We start from the raw sequence: 25,790 nt of genomic DNA, 5'->3' as shown, positions 1-25,790 counted from the left end.
GCACGCCACTGTATAAGAACTTCACTTCAACAGTGTTCAATGCTTCTTTGGGGGGGGCTCTCACCCAAAGACCATGTTATGCCCCCACCCCCAATTCCGTAGGTTCAAACGGTCCGTCTCTCAACGTTTTATGCGCATTTTTAAGTTCAGCTCGCACTGCCAAAAATCATGCTCTCAGTTTTACTTTTATTGCCAGTTAGAACTAACCAAAGGGTAGGATTTAGGGATTTTCAAATAGGCCTATTCATTAAAGGCACCGTGATTCAAGTGCTCAACGATCGTAAAAATCATCAAAATTCAGATTTTCATTTGTCATTGTCATGATAGATGTAGACTAGATGTGCTAACATATTTTCAGCCGTTGTGGAAAGATAATTGAACCCATATACCATGTAGGCCTATACCGGTATTCAGCCGAAATTTTGATATTTAAAAAAGCTACTGAATGAGCACATATCATATCAGCCGAAAGCCGTGCATGCATTTAAAACGTTTTTTACCAAATTTTGCATTTCAAAAATACCAAATAACAATTTGAATTACTTATCCTTCACTTTTAAGCATAAACATTTTTTTTTACACTTTTGCTGCTTTTGCTGGGATCACTGAATGGGACTTTAAGACAAAATAAGGCATTGTATAACTTAGGCCTAGTAGGCCTACACTGTGTTTGAATCATCATTTCGTGAATACTGTTGTTTTCTTCATTTTTTGCCAAATTTTGCATTTCAAAAATACCAAAAGCTACCAAATGACAATTTGAATGACTTATCCTTCACTTTTAAACAATTTATAAACAATTTAATTTGTTTACACTTTTGTTGGGATCACTGAATGGGCCGGGTGAATGGGTTAAGACAAACGGCATAGGTGCTAGGTATAGGCCTAGGCCTGTGTTTGAAAAGGCATAGTCAACACTGCTGTTTTCTTCGTTTTTGTGCCAATTTTTTTTATTTCAAAAATACCAAATGACAATTTGAACTTATCCTTCACTTCTAAGCAATGATTTTTTTCTTCTTTTTTTACCGTTTCGCTGGGATCACCATTACATGGGACTATTTGCTATGATGGAGTAAGACTCGATAGGTCTGTCTATCCTACCATGGGCCTACTGAGTACGGTACCGACCTCGTTTCACGATATCGCCCAACCTTAGCAACACAGGTAAACATTGATTCACACATTCATGCGTTTGATTATGTTACATGGGAACTTTAGAGCTAATAATATAGGTGAAAAATACATGCTCTAACAGTTAAAACAGATTAGTTGAGTTGTTAGGAAATTAGACATTCAATATAAAAGTAAACACAATGTTTCTGAACGATAAGACTTCTGTTTGAGCCAGTAATCAATGGGTCACGGAGCGAGCACTAGAACGAATGTGAAAAACATTTCTATTCAGAACGGTGTTGTTGTTTCGAAGGCAGTGCCAGTGACAGCAGTGACAGCAGAATCATGTAAAACGCCAAGGTGAGAACAGGAGAAAAGTAATTATTGGTATGACCATGTAACGGCGTGGGCTATTTTTGCCGACTGAAATGTGACATTAATATTATTATTGACATTGTATGATCATGATGATTGCACCCCATTTTTTGTACCCGCACTCAAAATCTGAGAAGTCTATACATGTGTATACCGCTCATTCTACAAAATCCGGTGCCAATCCACTGTAAAAATTGAAAAAAATAAAGTTGTTCAAAAAGACCTGCTTTTTGTGTTTTTTAAGAGCAAATGTATCACTACTTTCAGATGTAAAAGATTGTCAACACCACTTGTATATTTTTCTTTCATTTCAGGACTTCATGATGTTTTTTAACACTAAAACTCAATGTAATGTGAGCTACGTTACCGGCTACAAAATGGGCTGGTTTTACTTAATCCAAGGTCATAAAAAGCAAACGAAAGATCACTTGAGTGAAATGTAACACCGATTTCACCATTTCATAGAAGTTTTGAAGTCTATGCATAAATGAGTGCGTAACATAGCTCACAGTAACGTAGTTCATGGGTTTTTAATGTTTTTGATGTGATTTGCGAGCGTTAGAATGTTATGTCGGTTAATTCTAATATAAATGGGGTTCGATCACTGGTACCTATCACATATTATTAGGAAGTACTTGTTATACAAGTGCATACTATGGAATTCTGGTAACGTAGCTCACCAATCTAACATGGACGGTCGGTCGAAATTTCAATGTTTACAACATTTCTATGCCAAAAATGCTACAGCATCACGATTTTTACTGTTATTTTTAAAAACCTATGAGTGTTTCCTTTCAAAAACCGTAAACTACGTTAATACCTCTGTTTTACGTCTTTCCAATAACGTGTGTTAAAAAGTGGTAACGTAGCTCACAGCGTTTTCGTGGAAAGTGCAATTAATTTTAGAATTACACAAAGACGTTTTAATCACTAAAAAATAATGTTGATATGCAATATGATGGCGCCTTATCTAATTAAAAAACAACAAATATGTAAAGATATCGCATTTATTCAAAGAAAATATTAAGGATCAGATTTGACACTTGAGCAGTGGAAAGCATAATTTTAGCGATTTTCGAGCCTTTGCAAGGGTTAATCAGGCTGAAGAAAGCATTTAAAGTATGGACAACTATATATGTCCGTGTAGATCTCGTTTAGTTCTACCAGAAAAACAACATATTTGATGCCCTAAATGCTCGACCAAGTATTTGTGGACCAAAGAATGGAAAAAGGGCTATTGGCACCGGATTTTGTAGAATGAGCGATACGTGAAGGCAAACTTCACACAGCCAGAGCCTCTAAATAATTATTTTTTTCCTCACATCCTAATACTCTGGCGTTGGTGAGCGACGGGCGATTGGTATTTCACCAATAAGATCGCCTTTCGAACGCAAGAAAAGGAGTCCTATCTTTGCAGTCTTTGTGTTTGGAAATTGGTGAAGAATTGAAGATTATAATAGAGATATCGTTCCCCGCTCGCTCGGCACATTAACAGTAACTCGACTTGTTTGGTTGTCGGTCAATAAATGAATAATGATCATCCTTTATTTACGAGGGTTTTACTTCGGGCTCACATCCTGAATGGTGATGTGCAGGGTCAGAAATTCAGTGAGAATCCATTCTCGCAAAGATTCTCGTAAAAAAATTGCAAAAATAAAATGGATTCTCCTAAATATTTCAGTTTATCATGCAAAATTATAAGGCGAGAATCCATGGATTCCTGTAAAATTCCACCAGAAGAATCTAAAAGGATTCTCGCACATGGTTGCGAATTTCTGACCCTGATGTGGTGAATCGTCAGTGATCATCACCTAAATATCATAACAATAACATTAACTATCTAGTGTCATTGTGGATAGTAGATCTATAGATTTCTCAATGAAAGGGGAACAAAAACATTTCTCCTCTCTCATTTTCCTCCAACAAATGGTTACGGTACTCTCTTAAATTTTCAGGTTTTTGAATATAATTATTAATACGCGGAATACCGTTATTCAATCAAAAAGATTGAAATTCAATTTTGATTGAAATTCAATCTTTTGCCGATTGCAATTGGAGACAAATCATTCAGGACTAAATAATCAATTCAGTTGAATGATTTCAATTTTCAATTCATCAAAATGAGTGATTCTTTATCAAAGTAATGAAATTTTCTTTTGGGAGTTGAGTTATTTTTAATGGGGTTGGGTTAACAAGTCATAATGGAATTTGCAATTTGATTTTTACAAGTCTGATTGCATGATCTGTATTAAAATTTACGTCCACAACTTTTTCTTTTTTGCAAAACACATGTTTAATACTGTACATGCAAAACGCTCAGCATTAGCTAATAGGTACATGTAGTAATAGTGAATATTCTCAGTCATCCAGTCATTAAAATCACAAGGACAGGTTTTGAATTAAATCAAACACTGGAACTTACATTTTTGCAACTTGCTATGTTGCGTCTGAAACAGGCGCAACGGAGACAGCGGGTCAGTTGCCTGATGAAGTCTGATGGTTTCAGACGCAACGTAGCAAGTTGCAAAAAATGTAAGTTCCAGTATTTGATTTAATTCAAAACCTTGTGTACATGTAGTAATATTAATAACAATTTTTCATTGACTCTTGCCATTCATTCTCAGGTCCAGTTCAGATGGATGCATAGTGGAAACACTCAACTCAAGCAAATGCAAAGTAAGTGATATGAATATCACATGTAAGGCTGTTCAGTGTATCTTCATGTGATTACTTTTCTCCTGTGATTCATTCATGTCATCTGTGAATTATACCATACAAGTATTCACCTTAAATTAAAGGAAGGTGACCTGATAATAGTGATATAAACTCACAGTATCACTGTCATTTACTTTCAATTTGCTTTTTAGATGTTGGCATCATATAGTCATGCAACATAACAGCTTTTATGAAACCAATTGCTCAATTTTGGTCTTTGCTAAAGTTTGTTCGGTTTATATAAGGCGGAAAAAATAGACCCATAACACCATGTATTGATATAGAATGGCATGCACGCAGTTGGTCGCAATGCTTACGCTGATTGTGCGTCGCGTAACGCGTGATTGGTGCATGCTTATGTGAATTTACACGAGCATGAGTTGGGACTTTATTGGCGTGCGCAGTAACAAAAGCTGAATAATTTCCACCTTATATAAGTCAAACAAACTTTAAAGAAAACCAGTGATACCAGGGATATGTGAACACTGTGTTGACCGCTGAGTAACAATTCAATATGGTGGGTAGAGTTTGCATTCTTATTATTTGGTTGTTAATTACAGGCAGATCTTCTGGAAATACAAGTAGATGAATACAAGGAGTTATTACGATTAAAGGAATGCAAGCAGGTGGAAACACATGAGAAAGCTATACTTCTAGAAGCTCAGGTATTTTATATAAAATATTTAAAATGGTATTTTACTTATTGAAAGAGAAATAAATGCATGAGGGCTGGTATGTTGGGCATCTTAGGGAATATTTGGTGCAGGGGGGCTGGGCGAAATGGAAGGGGGTCAAAAAAGTTTAGGTCTTCAAAAGATGGGGGGGGAAAAGTTTGACACCTTATAAAAGGGGGTCAAAAAAGTTTTAACTAATATTAATAAAAATATATAAATTGATATATTTTGAAAACAAACAAAAGGCATATGTTAAGTGTACTTTGATCTGTTTAAAACATACTTAGAGCACTTCCATACTGCCTAAGATGTTTAATTCAAAATTATTCTGTTATCCTACAAGCACAATGAATCTGACTGATCCACTATATGTATATTTCAGTTAGCAGAGGTAGAAGGCAAGAATTTTGAGTTGACAGACCGTGTGAGTGACCTAGAGCAGCAATTGGAGGCATTACAGACTAATGATGGCCAATCCAATCAGGGAGGGGAGTATGATGAGATTGCTCATCTTGACCAGCAGCTGGAATCAAAGGAACAGGTAGGGTAGAATACCGTAAACATTTGCCTAACGGCACACCTAGGCACCTTTGCCTTTTGGTAAATTTCATGTGCAAATAGAGAGCTCCCTCTTCTAAAATCCCAGCAAGAATCAAGGTTCCGTGCTCTTATTTGCTGGTGTGAATTTTACTGGAGGGCACTTTTAGGTTGTGCCTAAAATTCCACTTATGTCAAGGGAGCCCATAGCGCCATTAGGCGAACGTTTACGGTATGAGAATGAATAAAGGTGTTGGGCTATTCCAGTTGAAATCCATACACCCCCTATAGAAGACATGATCTTAATATTCCACATAGGGAGTGTGATTTTTTAACATGGTTACCTGAATGAGTGACTCACAATAAAATCTACATCCCATGTGTGTGAGATTAAGGTAATGTCTTCCATAGGGTGTATAGATTTTAACTGGAATAACCCAATGCAATTGGATTGAGCAGTAAATAATGATCCATATCAAAAGGATGCACTTGTCGGCTGCAACATGGTTTAGGAATACAGAGCAAATTCCTAAACAATGTGACTTGGAGATGATTTGAAGTGACCTCTACTTCAGATGAGCCTGGTATTTTTTCCTAGTTATGATGTAAAAAGAGATACATGTAGCAGCCGACAAGTGCATCCTTTTGATATGGATGTACACATACATCATCTCATTTGACACAGCTTGGCATTAATGATTGTAATGAAATTATAGTTTCTTAAGGTGGGTCGGAGGGGAGCATTATCTTGCGATGTTTGCATGTAAAGAGTGAGACAAATTAAGCTGACATCAAATATGAATGGTATGGGTTCCATTGATGAGATCCCAAGGCTTGATTTGATATAAGGGGTGTTATTTCCTTCCCATGTGCATGATTTTCTCAGGAGGGTTGAGAATCGCAAACCCTATGGAAATATAAATGCGATTATTGGCTTCCATAACGCATTTCCTATAAGATCAATGTGTTAATATTAAAAAGTACACTGCCGTTTTTTAGTTAAATGATTAAAACCAGACCAATATGGCTCATGTCAAGCGACTCATCTTTTAAAAATCATCGTACAATGACCATTCTGTAGTACACCCTTGTTGCTTGTAAGCTTGTTTGATAACATCTAAGCTTAGGTAAATAATTATAATCTTGTGACATTTCATTTTTCCACAGACTATTATGAAATTGGAAGAACAGGTGAAAGCTTTGGAAGCCGATATAAAGAAAATGGTAGGTGGTACTACTCGGGGTCTGATTTAGGCCTGTGTTTTCTACTGGCCCTACAGTACGATTGTAAAGCAATACATTTACTGGCCCAACTTTTTCAATAGTTTCTACTGCAAAATCAAGCAACTGATAACCAAGTAAATCCCATATCTCCTATTTCAGGAGATACGTACCCCCATGATCTACCATTTTAATCACAACATGCCTGCATAATTAACAAGAAAATGCTCCATTTTGAATATTATTTGTTTCGGGTTGCTCGGTGTAGTCAACACAAATTTACCATTCCCTAAGCGCAGCTATGAGATGTTCTCTAGCGTGGCGTGTTCACAAATCCCGTCTTTTAGTAATCGGGATTCTGTAGGTATAATACACATGTCTGTCCAGATAGTGCACAAAAGAGCTGAAAGTACTATGGCAGTATGGATTTCAACTGGCAACTTGCGATGCAAGAAGAAGAAACAGAAACTGTCTCAAATTTCCTTCATTTATTTACATTTGCTACCATCTGTTAATGTTGCCAACTGCTGCCCTGCTAAAGGGAGGTGCTCTCTTGTCAAGGTTAGGTAGTGTTAAAAAAAATAAATGTTGACATTTATATAGCACCTTTCACATGTATCAAAGTGCTTTACATTTATTCTGCTGTCGTTAGAATATGTCAGCTGCCATACAATGCCCAAGGCATGCTTATACCTTTAGGAGGTGCTCAATGGACAATATTCCTAACAGCAACCCATTTCACCCCTGGGTAGAGAGAGGCAATTGAGGTAAAGCGCCTTGCTCAAGTGTACAACACGATGGCACCGCCGGGGCTCGAACTCGCAGCCCTCCGATTGCGAGGTAGGGCCTGTACCGCGGTGCCACTGTGTTCATGAGGTTGAGGGTTAATCAACTGATTTGTATACATGTTTTCTAATTTGTTAATCAAATTAACTCATTTTTAGAGGTATTTGGTTATAATTTTCATGACAGACCATTAGACCCTTTATCTTTCTGTGAAAGACCACATCAGATTGCTTTGTTCAATGTGACTTCTCTGGTATTTATAGTGTGTGGAGAGGTGGATTTACCAAGACCATTCAGTAACAAGGATTCTTGTTTGTTTACAGCGCTCCAAGTTCAAAAAGCGATTAAAAGCTGCACAGATGGAAACAGCTGAGGTCAGACAAGAGTCAGCTCTGAAAGTGTACAGTCTCAAAGATGAAATCAAGAAGTTAGAAGAAGAAAGCACAAAACTTATAGGTAAGTGCTTGTTCATGGATATGTAAGAACACAAAGATTATTACAGATTATTCATTGTACATTATACACTATTTATGGGTTCATTAATAATTAGAGTTTAGGGCATAAACAATTATCTTGTCCTCAATTCTATCAATGAACTCCATTCATACATTCCCCAACATTCTGCTATTGATGATTGTATATTAGAAAGTAATAACAAAAATTAAAATGCAACATTAAAAGAGTTTCCTGCATTTTTTGATTGAACATAATCGGGAAAAAGCAGCTGAGCAATCTGTTCATAATGTTCAAAAATAGGGAGGTCACGATAATGTCCAGGACTTGCTTGTGATGTGCTGCTTCCAATTTAAGTTTTTTTAAAAAGAATGCATTTGTGTTGCAACTTTTAACTTTCTAGATAGCCAGGGAGACATGATCTGCCTCATATCAATGTTATTATATGTTCAGGTAACTTGGACAAACATTTTATTGTGTTTACATCCTAGGACCAAACTTATTTTAGTAGCACTAAATTTCTCAATGACTTTTGTATTCAATTTCACCCCATTTTTGTTTTCCCAATAAGTCCAGTTACCTATATTCCAAAATTTCCCCTGACACTGTGGAGCTTAGGAAAATTAAGTTAAATTGAATTGATTTTGACATAATTATGCATTCAAATGTAAAATTTGTTGGCTAGAACACCTGTTTTAACAGTCTTAAAAGTCTATAGCATTAATGAGAAGACTTTTCTTTTTGATCACATATGTAGATGAACAGTTCAAGTTGCTGATAAACCTTTATGCTCTATGTGCAGCTGCTATACACATTTTGACATCTTTTTCTGTGCAAGCCATTAAAATCAATATTTTCACATCACTTATTCATTTCTTACTTTTTTTCTCTCTTTTTTCCCTTCCTGGCAGCCCGATTAGACAGAGCTAGTTCAGCCACCAGAAGCCGTCAAGGAAGTGCAGGGATTCCAAACGTAAAAGTACAACAGGAAGAAGATGATAAATTAGAACAATGGGAGGATGGAAGAACTAAACTCATCGTAGAATTATCCAACCAAGTATCAGCTCAAGAAGAGACTATTTCAGATTTGCAAAAACAATTAGATGAGACGGAAGCAGCTTTGAAGGAATTGAAAACACCGAGTGGACGTACTAGCCGTCCAGCAAGTGGAAAGTCAAGAAACTCATCTGCAAAATCTGGCAGAACTCAAAATCAGAAAAGTTATTGGGGTTACTCAGGTGATGATCCAAGCATGACTGACCAACCTGTGAATGATTTAAAGTGGTCACCCAAAAGTCCAGATGATGATGATGACGTACTTGATAGACTGTCCAGCAGAGATTATGGAAGGAAGTCTTCAGCTGGTAGCCAAAGAGGAGTGATTGATGATCAGGAGATGAATGACATTTCAAGTAGCAAACCAAATCAGAGACTTTCTTTACGAGGTGGTAGTGGTAGTAAAAAGAGTTCTAGGAACTCCTCTGCTGTCAGTTATGACTCAGTGATATCTGAAAATAATGGAGATCCAAGAAGCAGGACGTCTTCAGCAGATGTAAAAAGCAAAAAGTCTTCGACAGGGTCAAGCAGACAAAGACGAAGACTTCAAGCAGCTGTTGCTGATTCTTCAAGGTATTCTCCACAGAGAACAGATTCAGCGTTCTCCGATTCAAGTGCAATATCAAGAACAAAGAATGGTAAAGATTCAGGTATAGATATTCATGCCGCTTCTTGCCACTCGGATTTTCCTCTTGATGAAAGTGATGATGTTGACACGTTGATGAATGAAATTGTTGGTCTCCCATCTTATGACAGTAATATTTAATGTTGAAACTTAAGACCCAAATCCTTCTGTATTTATCATGTAGCACCTCATTGTTATGTGTAAAATAGAAGGACAGTGTACCCTCTTGTGTTGTCTAGCATGTCATATTTAATTGAAGGATTTGCATGTGAAGATAACATAATATATCGAGGGTTGAGAGCCAGAAAGCCTCAGCACCTAACAACCTGATCCTACAAAATGAGCTTATAATCGCCACGACAGTATAGAAGACACAGTCCATTTAACATGACAAAATTCAATAAAAACAAAAGAAATTCCGGAGGATATATTGATTTTTGAAGACCAAAGCAAGGAGCCATCCTAGTATGTTTGGTATGATTTTAAAGGGTACCGTATATAATAAGGATTTCAATCTTTATGCTCATTTTGTGAGAGCAGTACATTGTGAGTTAAGGCTTTTTGGTTCTGAACCCTTAATATGTATTACTAAACTTTGGTAGTGACATAGGTAAATAGGTATGTATTTTGCTGGTCGCAGTATCGAATCATGCAAGTGTAGACCTAAAGTTAATAACGCAGAGCGTACGCACATGCATACAGGTTGTTCATTGGCATGTTTGCAGTGCATACACAGAAAAGTATGTCATTATCGAGCTTGTGGTGTCAAACCAAGCATAGAATGAAAGTTCATCTGTGTAGGTAGTCATATTTTATATTTTAAACCTTTGGGTCCATATGCACAAACAAGTTAGACCAGGTCTAACATTAGACCTCATCTAACCATGGAGATTAGAATTTGGGAGGATCCTTTTACTCTTTTCTTTTCCTTCTTTACTCCTAGCAAAACTGCAATATATCAATATTCTATAATATAGAATAAGGTAAATACCAAAAACTTCCTTCTCTGTAAGACTAATCACCATGGCTAGACCAGGTCTAATGTTAGACCTGGTCTAACTTGTTTTGTGCATATGGACCTTGATCTCCACTCAAATTATAGACGTATACTTGGAACTTTTTGGTCACAACTTTCATCGGGAGACTTAACAGCCCATGTTAGGGATCAGGGACTTTGTGGATTCTTGACCCCAAACCTGAGTCATGTACACTCTCGGTAACTTCTGGAACTTAGGTACTCTCGTGATTCCAGTGCTAAATACACAATAGAGAGAGTGAAAGTCTGAATTTAGCATACAGATATTGCCAATTCTGACTTTACCCCCCCCCCCAAGTCAATATCTGAGCAAATTGCAACCACTGGGAATTGAACCCAGAACCCTATGCAGCAAAGGCGATTGTCATAACCAGTAGCATGTTCTCCCAAAAGATCAAGGTTCAAAGTCATATAGCATACATTGTCAAGCATAGTTCAGTGCTGTGTATTTATATTGATTCTGATAATATTTTATGGTGCTTTTGTTATCTTCAAACTTCTTGTTTAAGATAGCAAGTAAAACAAAATGCTGATTTTAGATACCAATGATCTAACATTCAAATTCTATTATAAGTGTACATCCATATCAAAAAGGATGCACTCGTCGGATATACATTTTGGTAACATTTGTGGCTTTTAACATAATAGCTAAGAATAAATACTAGACTCATCTCAAGTGAAGATCACTTCAAATCATCTTTAAGTTATTTCTTAGCTATTATGTAAAAAGAGACACATGTAGCAGCAGACAAGTGCATCCTTTTTATGGATGTGCACATATACTAAACTTGCAGTTGCTTTCAGTTTTTCAAATGAGGTTTACCTTCCCTATAGGCACATTATTTATTGTATGGAATGGTTGGACATTTTAACAGAGTGAAACATAAAACCACATATTATTGCTGACGTTGGTCTGATTCGATCAGGTGAGGTCATATTTGAAATATTCCATTCCCTAATCTAATCTACTCCTTTCTCTATATGTGGTGTGATCAAGCAAAATTAGTCTGAAGTCGGACATATTCAATTTTCAGTTTCTTATAGGAATGTAAACAGCATTTGAAAAGCTACATTTTGCAGAAAACCCCCATTGAATTTGGACAACCAGTTAAAAAGATATGAGCAGTTTTAGTTTCCAAACCAAAAGGAAATACTTCCTTTGTTTGGCTATATCTCAAAATCAATATTTCCAACTTCCGATTGATTTTGCTTGATCAAATCTAATATGAGCAATGAGAGCCATTATGGCAATATCATCATACATTAAGAAACATATGAGAAGCAACAATCTTCAAATTATTGGTCTTTCATGATTTATGGTGACTTTTATTATGAACAAAAGAAAAGGAAGAGATACATTCTTACTGAATAAATACTTGAGTACACTTTCTGTTGAGATCAATTTAAGAGATTTTAGATGTCATAAGTTATATTTTTTCATGCATAGCTTAACTGATAATTACTGCAATTTTGCTTTACATTGCTCATGAAAAATACAATAATACCAGTTCATTGAATTGATAACTAAAGTATATGTGACCCGATCTGGTCCATGGGCCCAAAAGTGACAAATTGGATTAAATAGCAAACATGTGGAGCAAAAAACAAGAAAATACATAAGTAAACATCACAAAACTTCAGAACTGGTGTTTTCATTGTGATAACATTATGTTTGTTTATATGGTAATTAAAGGAGTATTTCGTGATCCTAGCATCCTCTTTTTATGACATTTTTCAGTACATATCCACGAAAAAAGCATATTCCCAAAATTTCAGTTGATTCTGATTTTGCGTTTGCGAGTTATGCATGATTATGTGTATTACACTGCTCCATAGACAATACGTTGTAATTTCGTTCTGGTGCACCAGAACAAAATTCAAATTCACGATATTTTTGCTAAACGAATTAATCTGCAAGAAATATTTTGTACATAAACATAATGTAGCCAGAGTATTCCAGTGATATAAAATCTCAACTATTTTTGAGAAAAGTGGGGGGATGAGGCTGTGGATCACGAAATGCCCTTTTAACTAATCACAGTAAATCAATTTTCAAAAATGCTTCCTTTTAGCCCCATGGAGCAGATTGTGTCACATATAGTTGAATCCTTTTTGTCATTTCTGAATATTGATAATATTCAAACCTGATGCTTCTACTTGCAGTATTATTATTATTATTTGGTATTTTGAAGCCCATTCAATAACAGTAAAAATGGGTTTGCTTCCTCTAAACCTGTGACCAAATGGCCTTAATTGTATCATCTAAGAAGAGTGTTTAGAATCTCGGGTGATACAATAAAGGACATACATACCAAGTAATGGTTTTGTGTACACTATAAATCGTATAGAAAGTGGACAAAATATTGTTTAGATTAGCTAAACATGATTGTAAATTTCTAAACACATGTTTTGGTTTTAAGTTCAAACATGTTTAGATTGTACTTAAATCTGAAACCCAGTGTGCAAGGACAGGTGATGGGACAGCAGCTGTATTAACACTGGATCAATTTTGGTACACACTGATGGAAACCAGGGTCTTAGCTAGAAATTGAGAGTTGCCCGTCATTTGAATAAAATTGCATGTCCTAATTTGACCTTTAAAACATTTACCAAACGTCTATAGCCCACTGGGTTCAAATATGTGTTGATATGGCCTTGTTCTACAAATTGGGTCTACTAAAAAGGTCAATTAGCTTCTCAAAACATACAATTTATAATATAGCATCTGTCAAAGGCATTAATTTTGCCCGTCCCAGGAGCAAACTCCCCGTCTAAAATGACGGCCAGACGGGTGGCTAGCTAGACCCTGATGGAAACTATAACATATTAAACGCAGGAGCAAAGAAAATGGGCTGAGCAGGATTTTCCTAATTACATGTTTAGGATTTTTAAATTCTAAACGATTAAAGCAGTTTTAGCTGGTCCAAACACTCTTTCTGGAAACACACAGTTGCACACAGAATATTTTATTGTTTGTTGTAACATGAAAATATTCACATTTTACCAGCTGTATTATGGTGCGTAAATTGGGCAGATTTATATCAAAAAAATAAAAGTTACTGATTCTGCTTAAAATTGACTCATTTTAGTCAGAAAGAGATAACAGTCACCATTTCTGTTTGTATGTGCTAATTTGGTCATAATACACAATTTTTATGAAATGTCAGAAAATAGCTTGCTGGAAATAAATTTGAAAGAGTGGGAGAAAAACAGAGGTCCTTCCAAGGTCAAAAGTTCATCCGGAGGTAAAAATGTTGCTCCAATTTGACTGAAACTAAGAGGATGAAGAGAATAATCAATTTGTATATATACAAGCACATTGCAACATACATAGTACAACAGAAGGTAACAGACAGACCAACTATGGCCTATCTGAAGGTTAGATATTACAGCTCAAATGACTTTTTCAGTACAAGTAATGCTTTTCCAGTTGTGAATGCTCAATTCAGACAAGGTAATAACTAATCTGGTTCTTGATCTGGTTGCATTTTACTTTTCCAAACACTTGGTTTACAAAATTGAAATTAATTATATACAGGGTGAACCATGTGACCACCTACGCATTGTTATATTTAACAGGTTTTACTTTGGCCTAAAAAAGTTTGTATTGCCCTTATAAAATTAGCAAAATGTTTTCCCTGTTTGTAAAACATAAATTATTGTTTACCATCATATTTTGTAGTGAACCTGTGTTTTTAAAATTAAAAATAAAATAAAATAAAAATACAAAACTGACTCTGACTTTAAGAGCAATACAACCTTTTTTAGGCCTTATGGTTCAATAGATGCATATTAGTGCGCTATGTCTACAGGGTGTAACAATAACATTTATACAATTGCATTTTGCCTTCTCAGTAAAAAACTAAAAGAGTTATGGCACAAATGTTATAATATGCAATACATTCAGTAATATCTTGGCTAAAAGAAGATGTTTAGTTGGTTTCTTTACTAGCTTGGGTTCAGAAGTTATGTCCGATTAATTAAATCGTCCAGAAAACGTGTTGGGCCACTTTTACCGTGTTCAGGTGTAACACTTAGACAAAAGTGGCCCAAGCGGTTTTAAGACTAGGTTACATAATTGGCCATATCTTCACTTGTATACCGTCAATCTTATTGGAACAAAACTTATCTGGTGGCTAAATAAATTATCTTGATAGACATATAAATATCTAACCAAAAAATAAGCGGCATACTTGTGTCATTCTATTTTCAAAATTGTACACATTTTATTGCTACACCCTGTATATCATGGGCAGAGAACAATTTTCATACAACGACTACACTCTTTGTACTACAACTGTACTCTGAGCATAGCACAAACATAGTGCATCTAAACTAAATATAAATGCTTAATTTAATTTCAACATGAAGCATAAATATGGTACATAACTTGTATTTTTTTATGTATAATTCAACACATTGTAAAAATAACATGAGGAATAAATGACATGGAAACCTTATAGACCTTAACAGACTGTTCGTCTTGTTTTCGTAATCATAATACAAAAATGAATCTTGTGTTGACAAACAGACAAGTGTGGTCATTGCAGGAGTGGGGGTTCCAAATGAGTTGGATTACTAACTCAACCCCCAAAAATGAAACTTTCAACCCCACACTAATTTAAAATCACCCCAAAGGACATTAAACAAATATTAGCCTCTTTTGCCAAATGTAACAGCTAAATCCTAATCATTTAGTTCTAAATGCCAGTGCAAGTCAAATTTAAATGTTTGGTAAAGATTTGGAAACAATGACCCAAAACATGGATTTTTAAGATGTTTTTCGTATGCTTTGACAATTGAACCGAAATACTTGTACTAAGACTAATTTTAGGTTATGCATTCTAAATTTTGGAAAACACATTTTCTCTTTTGTAATTATCAAAATTAACATCAGATATTAAAATTATGAGCAAACTTGTGTAGCATACTCAAGATTTTGAGTGCTGACTTAGACTTGTTCCAAGTCTTTGAATGTCCTGACTGCAGTTGTAAGAAAACATGCAAAACTGTTTATTTTTGGCCCAATGTTGCTCAAATTGCCATTTGGCCCAATGCCGCTCAAATTGCACAAATATTAAAATTGGAATTTATTGCCACCAGTACTAAATAAAGGATTAGGATTAAACTATAATTCATTTGGCGAAACAGGATAATATTTTTTAATCGAAAAAAAATGGACAAGCAGTACTAGGAAGAGTATCAACATGATACTTCTCATGATGCCAGATTAGCGTGAATGGTTTCTCTAGACAATTAATTTAGATACAGATTACAAGCACTAAGAAAAAAGCAAGTTCCCCTTTTACATTTAACATTATTTTGACCAAAAATGCTTCATGCATGAAGGCACTTGTTGGGTTCAAATTATCAGTCAGTGTTGTTATGATACGCCTGATGACGTCTGCCAAGACCCATTTCAATTATGTATTTTTGGGCAAAATAAGCAAATGCATTTTATAAAGGTAAACTTTTTGAAGTGTTTACATCAAGTGATGATGAGTCCATCACCAACTCTATACATGAAAGATGACCAAAATAATCATGGTCTACAGAACACCTTCATACTTGTCTCATCAACAACAACCAATGTGTTGCCATCATCACTAAGAGTCAGACCAGCAGGGGCGTCAACATCCTTAATGATGCATCCTAGATATTTACCTGAAGTTGAATATCGGTAGATGCCTCCATTAGTACCAGACGCACAGTTTGCCAAGTAAATGTCATCATCTGATGTATAACAAATACCATAAGGCCACCAAGTAGACACATCTGAAGGAGAGTCAAGTGTATGGACGATGTTGCCTCTGGTGTCAAGAATATGTGCGGTACCTCCCAATCCACTTGAGACTATGATATCATCCTGTGGTGTGACTGCAATATACCACGGCGGTATCGGTACGTCAATGCTACTGATATGTGATCCATCCAGGGAATGCTTGCTGATATACTTTTGCGTACATTCACCTACCAATACACATCCCTGGTTATCTATGGCCAAACCCCAAAGATATGCATCCCTTGTCTTAGGTAATACATTGATAGGAGACCTGGTGACGAATTGATATTTAAAGATATTGTTTGCGTCATAAACTTTCACCTGAGATGTCTGTTGAGTTGTGAATATCCTTCCATCTACACTGACCACTACATTCCAAGGTTGAGATGATTGCCCAAATTTCAATCCTTGCCCAATATCTAAATTGCGTTTGAAACTACCAGAATGACTGAAAACCTGTAAGACAGATGATTTCTGACAATCGGTTGCAATGAAATCACCACCTGATGTAATTGCAATGTCACGACCACTTGATATTTTTCTAGAACCGAACTGTTTGATCAGCTTCCATGTCCCATCATTCCTCTTTCTCCTTACACCAGCAAGAACCCCTTGTACAGGACTACCAACCCCTGATGCGGGTGAGCTTGGTTTCATGACTCGAGTTAATGGTGAAGCAGTACTTTCGGATTCGATCCTAGATGTTGAAGTTGCTGTTATTATTTCGAGCCGAGTCGCTTCTTTCTTTTTGCCACCAACTGACAGTGATCCAAGACTTGGTAGAGGAAGTAACACGCTTCGGTTTCTCATAAATATAATTTCTCCAAGGCTTTCATCAATAGCTTCTGTCTTCATATCTCGTAATTGACTCAAGTTGCTCTGCAAAGAAGAGAAGGCAATGGCAAAGTCATGATCTGACCCAGTTTGTGTCACCTCTGATGACATTTTTAAAGCTGTCTCAAAACGTCTCTGCTGTAGCTGAAGACTGTCCTTCTGTGCGTCAATCTGCTTGATGTTCTTTGCTGCAGCCTGAGTAATTTGTGCCTCCATCTCCATCTCTCTCTGCTGTATCTCAGCTAACACTTTCTTCCTCAATTCTTCCACGGCTTCATGGAGATCTGTTTTGGCTTTATTTTCACTTTTCTGTACTTTATTTCGGAGTTGTTCAACACTCTTCAAAGACTTTGCAACCTCTTGGTTTACTTTCTCACAATCTGTCATTAGTTGTTTGATTTCGGATCTCTGCTTGTCAGTGGCACTTTTTAGGTTGACCAGAGTATGTCCCGAATGATCGACAACAGTGCATCCGACACATACAAGTACATCACATGTTTTGCAGTAAAATTCTAGAATCTGATCCTTATGTATTTTACAGTATTTTGGTCTTTTGACGCTCTTTATATCAGCATTTCCCGACTGTAGATCTGCCAATGGAATGGTTTTATGATTTTTCATAGATAAAACCGTATTGTGAATGCCGACACATCTTTCACAAATAAACCCACCACAATCTGTGCAGTTGGCCACAGCTTGGTTGTCTGTTGCCCCACAACAAGAACATGGAATTCGCGCGTCTTTGGTATGCAGCCTTGATAAAACCTGACGATCTTTAAGTGTATTGATAACGAAGTTGGTGATGAATCCTTTGATTCCCTCTGGTGGAATGGGAAAATCCTGACGACACATTGGACACTGTACGGTATCTTTCCTGCCTTCAGCACATTTGGTCAGACATTTCAGACAAAACGAATGTAGGCAAGGAAGAGCTTTGGGTTCCTCAATCAGCGATAAACAAATGCCACATTCTGTAAGATCTTCGTCTGTGTGCAGGTCGTATACTTTTGATTCAGCCATGATAATTATGTGTCGTCGTAAACAAAGAGCGTTAGTAGGAATCTATATAATTAACCTTATCTGTAGAGTTTAGGTGCCTATATTTCTGGGTTGATAGAATCCGAAACTCAGAATCTGAATCCTTGAGAATTACTTAAGTTCCACATGCCCAGATGTAAAATAGATGTGAACAATTGGTTGAAGACTGTTTAAAGAAATATTAGGAAGAAATTCCATGCTCGAGTAAGATATAAGGTCGCGTTCATCTAATCTCAAGCATTATCATGCGCACAAAGTTGCCTTAGCTGTAAGACTGCTGTATAGACTTCTGAAAAATATAAAATGGAATACAAGCAACAAAATTATAACATTTCTCAATCGTTTATCCTGGTATACATTTACCTGCTCATCATCATTCACACTCTGACCACTGTTTTGATAAATGTTTGTTATATCAAACTGCTTTGTTAAAGTTTAGGAATGTTAAATGCAATCTGTTTTTGAAAAAACACATTTTCTTGATTTATTCTCTGGTACAGCATTTAATCTAGTTTATTTCGTTGCAAGGATTTAAGGCAATAACGGTTAAACACCTAAAATATTATTACTGATTATGTTTCGTTGACATTTTAGATCATAGTCCTCCAGCACAGGGGCTACTTTAACGTGTCTCCTGGGCTGCTGGCACGTTTGTGCAGTGAGATTAAAATTTCGTGCAGTGAGAATTAAAAATCCGTGCTTGCAAAATTAACGCCAATAATATAGAGGAGAAACACGTAGGCCTACCTTCAGCAGCGTGCAATTCTGTTACTAGTCTCCTGGATCAAGATTTTGTTTTTTACAATAATCATGATAATCCTGCAAGATAAAGGAACATGAAATAGAAGAAATCGGGTTACATTTTGTAAAATGTTTTTTTTAATCACATACCGTTTTTCACGATAACGCAGAATACTAATAATCCTTACCTATAGCAATGTAGTAAACATCAACCACTCGATACCCCTGGCTGGATACCCAGCAAACACAAAACGTTTTCGACATCATTCGCAAAAGGTTATAAAAGGTTGTCAGAAAACGTTTAAATGTCGGGTTATATAAAGGGTTTATTAAGAGTATAAAACGTTTTCATAACCTTAAAAAACATTTTATGATAATCTAGTGCTCAGCAAACAAAAATGTTTTACAGAAAACGTTTAAATGTCGGGTTATATAAAGGGTATAAAATGTTTTAATAACATTCCAAAAACATTCTTGAAAACTTGATACAAAACATTCTAAACAGAATGTTATTTTGGGGTTGAAAAAATATTTTGCGAAAAACGTTTGCCCAAAATATTTTCAATAACGTTTTAAAAACGTTTTCATGACCTTTATATAACCCGACATTTAAATGTTATTAAAAGGTTTTGAAAAAACATTTTAAGAACATTTCTGTGTTTGCTGGGTTCAAACATTTTAACATAATGTTATTTAAGTATTGACACAATATTTGGCAAAAATGTTTGCAAAAATAGTTTACAATAACATTTTTGAAAATATTTAAAAATATTGTTGTAGTGTGTTTTCATACAAAACGTTTTAAAACGTTATCATGACCTTTATATAACCCGACATTTTAATGTTATTAAAACGTTTTACCTAAACCAAAAGCCAAAATATAACTTTTTTGTGTTTGCTGGGTAAGCATTTTGATAATCATGTGAGAAAACTTATTATAACGTTAAAAAATACAGAGGAGATTATGAGTGAGAGTATGAATTTACTATAATCTCCAGTATGCCCATAGGGAGAGAAGTTTGGGATTTGGCGCATCCCTTGAACCAGTGGGATGGATGGGAGAGGGGTGTCACGCATAGTCATGACCCATAGGAGACGTGTTCGGGTGTGACGCATCCCCATGACCTATGAAGAGATGGGGTTCAAGTGTTGCGCATTCCATGGCTCCATAGGAGAGGAGTATGGATGCGACGCATCCCCATGACACATGGAGAGAGGGGAGAGGGTGTCATGGCTCACAGGGAGAGGGTTAAGGTGTGAAACATCCGCCCCCAGATCCGCCCCCATGGTCCAGAGGGAGAGAGGTTCGGGTGTGACGCCTGGCTCAGAGGGTGAGGGAGAGGGGTTTGGGTGTGACGCTTCCTCATGGTCCATAGGAGAGGGGAGAAGGTGTGACGCATCCCCATGGCCCATGGGGAGACAGAGGAGTTCAGGTGTGATGCTTCCTCATGGTCAATAAAGGGAGCAGTTTGAATGAGACGCATCCTCATGGCCCATGGGGAAAGGGTTCGGGTGTCATGTATTCATGACCCATAGGGATTAGGGTTCGGGTGTTAACATCTTCCAAGCCCATGTGTGACGTGCCTCTGCTTCTTAGTCATCATGATAGAGAGTAGATGGGACCCAATGATCGTCATGGCCATAGGGAGAGGGTTCGGATGTGAAGCATCCCCATGGCACATGGGTAGAGAGAGGGGTTCTGCGTTCGGGGTGTGGCGCATCATATCCTCATGAGCCTCTCATGGTTCGTAGACCTACATAGGGATACTGAGAGGGGTTCGACTTCGAGGTGTGGCACATCTCATGGCCCATAGGAAGCTATAGGAGCTCATAGGGTGAGGAATGACACCTCATGGCTATAAGGAGAGTGTAACGTTAACGCATTCACTTTAGCTGAGCTCACTTGCATAAAAATTCCACTTTCATCATTAGCTATCATTACTGTGCCTATACAACTTGTGGTTTCCAATATTATATAGGCCTATAGAAACATTCATAAGGCTGCGATCATATAGAAGTATACTATTCGGGTATACGGTGCACGTTTTGCCGGTGCACGCGTATAGCTTAAATCGAGCAAGGTAATTTCATAGTACCGGGTCACATAAGAGCTATTCGAAAAGGCCGTATACCTGCGTATAGTTTAGTATAGGCTAGTGGGAATCGTGCGTGTTCGATTTTAGTGCTGCGTATACCGTCCTAATTTTAAAAACCTAAACCATATGTGGGTAAATTCTGCACATTATGACACCTCATTGAATGCAATGTGACCTCAAGAAGTAAAGTTACAAGCATTTGATAAGACGAAGAAAATGGGTAAACTGACATACTCGCTATCCGCTATACGAAATACGCTCATTCGATCAGGCTGAGTTCACATAGTATACTCCTACAGCCTGTCTCAAAAAAAATTGTGCAAGTCAAAAGCGCCCTCTTTGGCGATTAGAAAATACCGGTGTGACATGATGCTTACATCAACGTCAAGGGCACAGTCTTAGCTCTCAAATACCGTTTGTTCTGTTCAATTTACTCTTTTTAATCTCGAGATATGTTTAGTTAAGAACGAAAGGGTAAAATCACAATTGTGCCACTTTTACTAGGGAATAGGGCTGTACATGTAAATCAATGGTAGCTGATGTTGATGCGTCTAATGCACTCCCCCTTCGGGGCTCGTGCATTAGACGCATCACCAGCAGCGCGCGTTGTCTAATTTCATTAATTTGTCAAATTTCATGAACTTGTCAAAGTTCACTAACCCATATGTGTGTAATATTTGTTTGTCTTTTAACATGTCTTGAATGACAAAAAGAACAGTATTTACCATGGTAAAATCATCAACATACACATGTATTAAATTTTACAGCAGAATGTGAAATATTTATTTATCGTTTAATTTGTTGTAAGAGGAAAAAGAGAATCATTATATCTTTATCATGATAAAACATTAAAAACAATTTTGTATTGTTGTGTAATTGATGCATTCTCTTGATTTCACGAAGGAACTCTTGATACACTTAATGCTATCATTGATTTACATGTACAGCCCTCTTCCCTAGTAAAAGTGGCACAATTGTGATTTTACCCTTTCGTTGTTAAGTAAGCATATCTCGAGATTAAAACAAGCAAATTGAACAGACTAAACGGCATTTGAGAGGTACGACTATGCCCTTGACGTCGATGTAAGCATTATGTCACAACGGTATTTTCTAATTGCCACAGAGGGCGCTTTTCACTTGCACAATTTTTTTTGAGACAGGCTGTATATGAACTCAGCCTGATCGAATGAGCGTATTTCGCATAGCGAATATCGTATACCGTATACTTCTATGTGAACTCAGCCTAAAGAAAGCCATACCGAGCATATCGCATTGGCCTACAACTAGATTGTAGAACTCGGCAAGTCACAGAAGCCCGAAAAACGTGTGTTGAACAGTTGATTTCAAGTAGTATTCTGCTGCATATTATTAATCAGTAAACAAGTACATTTTATGTCATGAGAAGTGAACTCACCAAGACATGATTTAGGTTGGCCTACTCTGCTTCCTTATTCGACATGTTTGTTTGGGTGTTCGTATAGCTTCGTATAAACATGTATTAAGTATATGAGCACGTAGATATAATACCGGTATACCCAATGCCCCAATGTAACCTGGTGATCGACTTACCCATGCATGACTGTAATATTACACCTACGTATGGAACAATATTGACCTTGACTTTGTATGACAAGGATCATTAACTTTCACCTTTAGTATGATGACTCATTATTATTTATTTGCAAAGTGCCAGCCCAGTCAAATTATGAAATCACCCACAATTAATTGCAACAGAATCAATTTCACGACGTCCGTCCGTCCGTGCGTTCATCTCCAAAAGATCAAAAAACATATCAAAAGTCTCGAAAAATCCAACTAGCGGAAAAGTGCCTAATTTGCATAAATCCAAAATAGCCGCTGGGTGAAATTTCAAAGTTAGTCAGATCTGAGACGAACAGGTCAGATCTTGTTTTATATTTCCCTCATCAAAAGGATTCAGAAAAGGAATAGTTTGACCTATCTCCGTAATACAGTTCTTGAGTTATAGGGGAAGGTCAAATGTCAGTGGGTTCTACATACAGGGGACAGATATTGAAAAATTCTCTGATTTTGATCAAAATGGTTTCAGATTGCTCCGCTTGCAAAAACATTTAAAAAAAGAAGTTTGCCATATCTCAGGTGGTTTGTTACCTAACATGTCAAAAAAGATCTAAATCCATTGACCTTGACCCATTGTGTGATGTTATCTATGTACAATAAACATCCAAAACAATGCAACTTTTCTCATTTTGATTTAATTTTAAAATTGGGCCATTTTACAATTGTAGACACCTGTGGGGACCCTAAAATGTGACCTTTGACCTTTTTTGTCTATAACTCAAGGTCAAACTATACTTTTTAGAATCCTTATGATGATAGTAATACATAGGTGGTTTTTAACAAGATTTGATTAACTTTGAAATTTCACCCTATGCATAAGCGGCCATTTTAGATTTATGCAAATTAGGCATAATTGTTCCACTTTCATTTCCGATTTTCGATGTGTATTGCTTTTCCGAAATGAATTGTGATTAAATGGATTCCGTTGCAATAGTAGTGGCTTAATTTCTTATTTTGCTTAATTTGACTGGGCTATAATCCCAGCTCTGACAAGGGGTTCGACGCAGCCGCAGCACAAGAACGGATCTGCACATACGCATTTTAATTATTATGTGATTATGATTTTTCGGCCCCCAGTTTCAAGGCAAAAAACCCAAAATTGCAAAAAAAATCCCACTGCAATTTTGTTCAAAATGTGTTGATTTTGCCCCCCAACCCACTGAAATTCACCTGCCCCCCCGAAAAAAATCCTGGTGCCGCCACTGGACGTAATTAGCAGAAACCAGAAAATATTGTCCAATTAAACTAGCTTAAACTGTGGTAACACCCTATAGCCTAAACCTTATCAGCTGCAGCCAAAAAAAGCTTGAATGTAATGGGCACATCCACAGTGAACGCACTCGCATCTAAAGCATATATATTCTGACATAGAAGCGATACCGAAGCTCCACATCAACAAGAAATACACACTAAGAGAATCCAAGTGTACGCACCAACCACATGGGGATGAATCTTTCTATAAAGAATAGACCAGACATTAGGGGAGGACAAAGAGCTACAACAAGTAACCTACGCAATTATAATGGGCAACTTCAATGCAAAAGTAGGAATGAGAAAGAACAGGGGGAAGTGTTAGGTCCATTTCCACCAACGAAAAAAAAGAGCCTAAACCATAGACGAGATGCAGCTCTACATCAAAAGTATACACATAACTCAGTTGAAGACTTTACGTAAGAACAGATAAGATCTGAAGAGAAAACAGAGATCAAAGATGTCCTGGAAACACAATGCTCAAATACCAAACATGGGAAATTACAAAGATGAAGACAAATCATGTCCAGCGTGAAAGACACGGTTGGAACAGAATCTACGGGTTAATGATGAGTCGGATAGTGAGGGATTTCTATAGCACTAGCAATCTCCACAACAAGCTGATGCTGTACCTCCTATCCTATCAGAAGTCAAACATGCGAAGGCCCTGGAGAGGATCAACTAACATCCGATATACTCAACCTCGGGAGCTTGCAGAATAAGAAATTCTGCAGTGGAACGAAAAAAGTCATGCTGATATTCAAGAAAGGGGACAAAAAGGACATAAAGAACTACATGCATATCAGTTTGATACCACACATGTACAAGATTTTTTGTTACTATTTTTTTTTATTACCAGAGTAATTTCTTACACTCATGGAGAAGCAGCTTGGCGACAACCAGCCAAGAGAGCATACCAGGCTTCTGCACATCTGACCATCTGCATGCATTGAGCCAAAATTCTGATTGAGAAGCCAAAGGAATATCGTTATATGATGTTATATCATCTCTCTACCTCCTCTCCTATCTACCTCTTCTTCTTTTTCCCATTCTTGGTTGCCATTCTAACAATCTCTCTGTCCATCTGTTATCATTTCTTCTGGCAACATGTCTAACCCAGCTCCATTTTGATTGTCTGATTTTTCTCAAAATGTCTGCAACACCGGTCAGCTGTCTGATGGTTGAGCACCTTACTTTATCGCACAGTGAGATTTTTAACATTTGCCATCCCATTGCTCTTTGAGCGGATTGTAGTTCAGGTTCTAAGTATTTTTTAGTTAATGACCATGTTTCAGAGCCATACATCATTGTTGGAAGGACACATTGATTATATACTTTCCTTCTGAGTGACATGGGTATATTTTTGTTGCATCAGATTTCTTTATGTCTTCCAAAGCAACTCCATCCTGCTTTTATCCTTCTCAATACTTCTTCCTTCGAACAATCCTTTAACGTCAGTGTTTGGCCCAGATATTTATACTCCTCAACTCTTTCAATTTCCTAATCTTCAATGATGATCTTTTCATCTGTTGCCATATTTGTCATATATTTTGTTTTTCCTTTGTGCATTTTCAATCCCACCTTCTTGCTTTTCTTTATTCAAGTCATTAAGTTGTATTTCCATGTCCTTCACTGTTGAGGTAGTAAGGGCAACGTCATCTGCAAATCGGAGGTCTGTAAATTTTTCTCCATCAACATTGATTCCTCTTTCATCCATCTCCTTGTCTAACTCCTCCAGATGGATTCGAGATGTTGCATCTTGATCCTCCATAATACAAACATACCCTTCATTTATACCTATTTCTCTCAGTGCTTGGAAGAGATCCTGATGTTCTACAGAATCGAATGCTTTCTCGTA

General features: G+C 36.9%; 2 protein-coding genes across 2 annotated transcripts; one reads left to right on the top strand and one right to left on the bottom strand.

The window, feature by feature from the left end:
- The first annotated feature begins 1,175 nt into the window (after positions 1 to 1,175).
- LOC140171306 (uncharacterized) lies at positions 1,176 to 12,424 on the top strand. Its single transcript, XM_072194541.1, has 7 exons — positions 1,176 to 1,473; positions 4,113 to 4,164; positions 4,764 to 4,868; positions 5,260 to 5,418; positions 6,582 to 6,638; positions 7,745 to 7,877; positions 8,786 to 12,424. The coding sequence occupies exons 1-7, from the start codon at positions 1,355 to 1,357 to the stop codon at positions 9,694 to 9,696; spliced, it is 1,536 nt and encodes a 511-aa protein (XP_072050642.1). The 5' UTR covers positions 1,176 to 1,354; the 3' UTR covers positions 9,697 to 12,424.
- A 23-nt stretch (positions 12,425 to 12,447) lies between these two features.
- On the bottom strand, positions 12,448 to 18,525 carry LOC140171305 (uncharacterized). Its single transcript, XM_072194540.1, has one exon. The coding sequence runs from the start codon at positions 18,225 to 18,227 to the stop codon at positions 16,134 to 16,136; it is 2,094 nt and encodes a 697-aa protein (XP_072050641.1). The 5' UTR covers positions 18,228 to 18,525; the 3' UTR covers positions 12,448 to 16,133.
- Positions 18,526 to 25,790: the final 7,265 nt, after the last annotated feature.

The sequence above is a fragment of the Amphiura filiformis genome, chromosome 15 (genome assembly GCF_039555335.1).
Source record: "Amphiura filiformis chromosome 15, Afil_fr2py, whole genome shotgun sequence".
NCBI lineage: Eukaryota > Metazoa > Echinodermata > Ophiuroidea > Amphilepidida > Amphiuridae > Amphiura > Amphiura filiformis.
This window is presented reverse-complemented; position numbering and strand designations above follow the sequence as displayed.

Bases quoted from the DNA above. Each gene is read 5' to 3' on its own strand.
- LOC140171305 (XM_072194540.1), bottom strand. From the start codon at position 18,227: ATGGCTGAATCAAAAGTATACGACCTGCACACAGACGAAGATCTTACA.
- LOC140171306 (XM_072194541.1), top strand. From the start codon at position 1,355: ATGGGTCACGGAGCGAGCACTAGAACGAATGTGAAAAACATTTCTATT. The intron at 6,639-7,744 runs GTAGGTGGTACT...GTTTGTTTACAG, and splicing joins AAGCCGATATAAAGAAAATG to CGCTCCAAGTTCAAAAAGCG. The intron at 7,878-8,785 runs GTAAGTGCTTGT...CCTTCCTGGCAG, and splicing joins AGAAAGCACAAAACTTATAG to CCCGATTAGACAGAGCTAGT.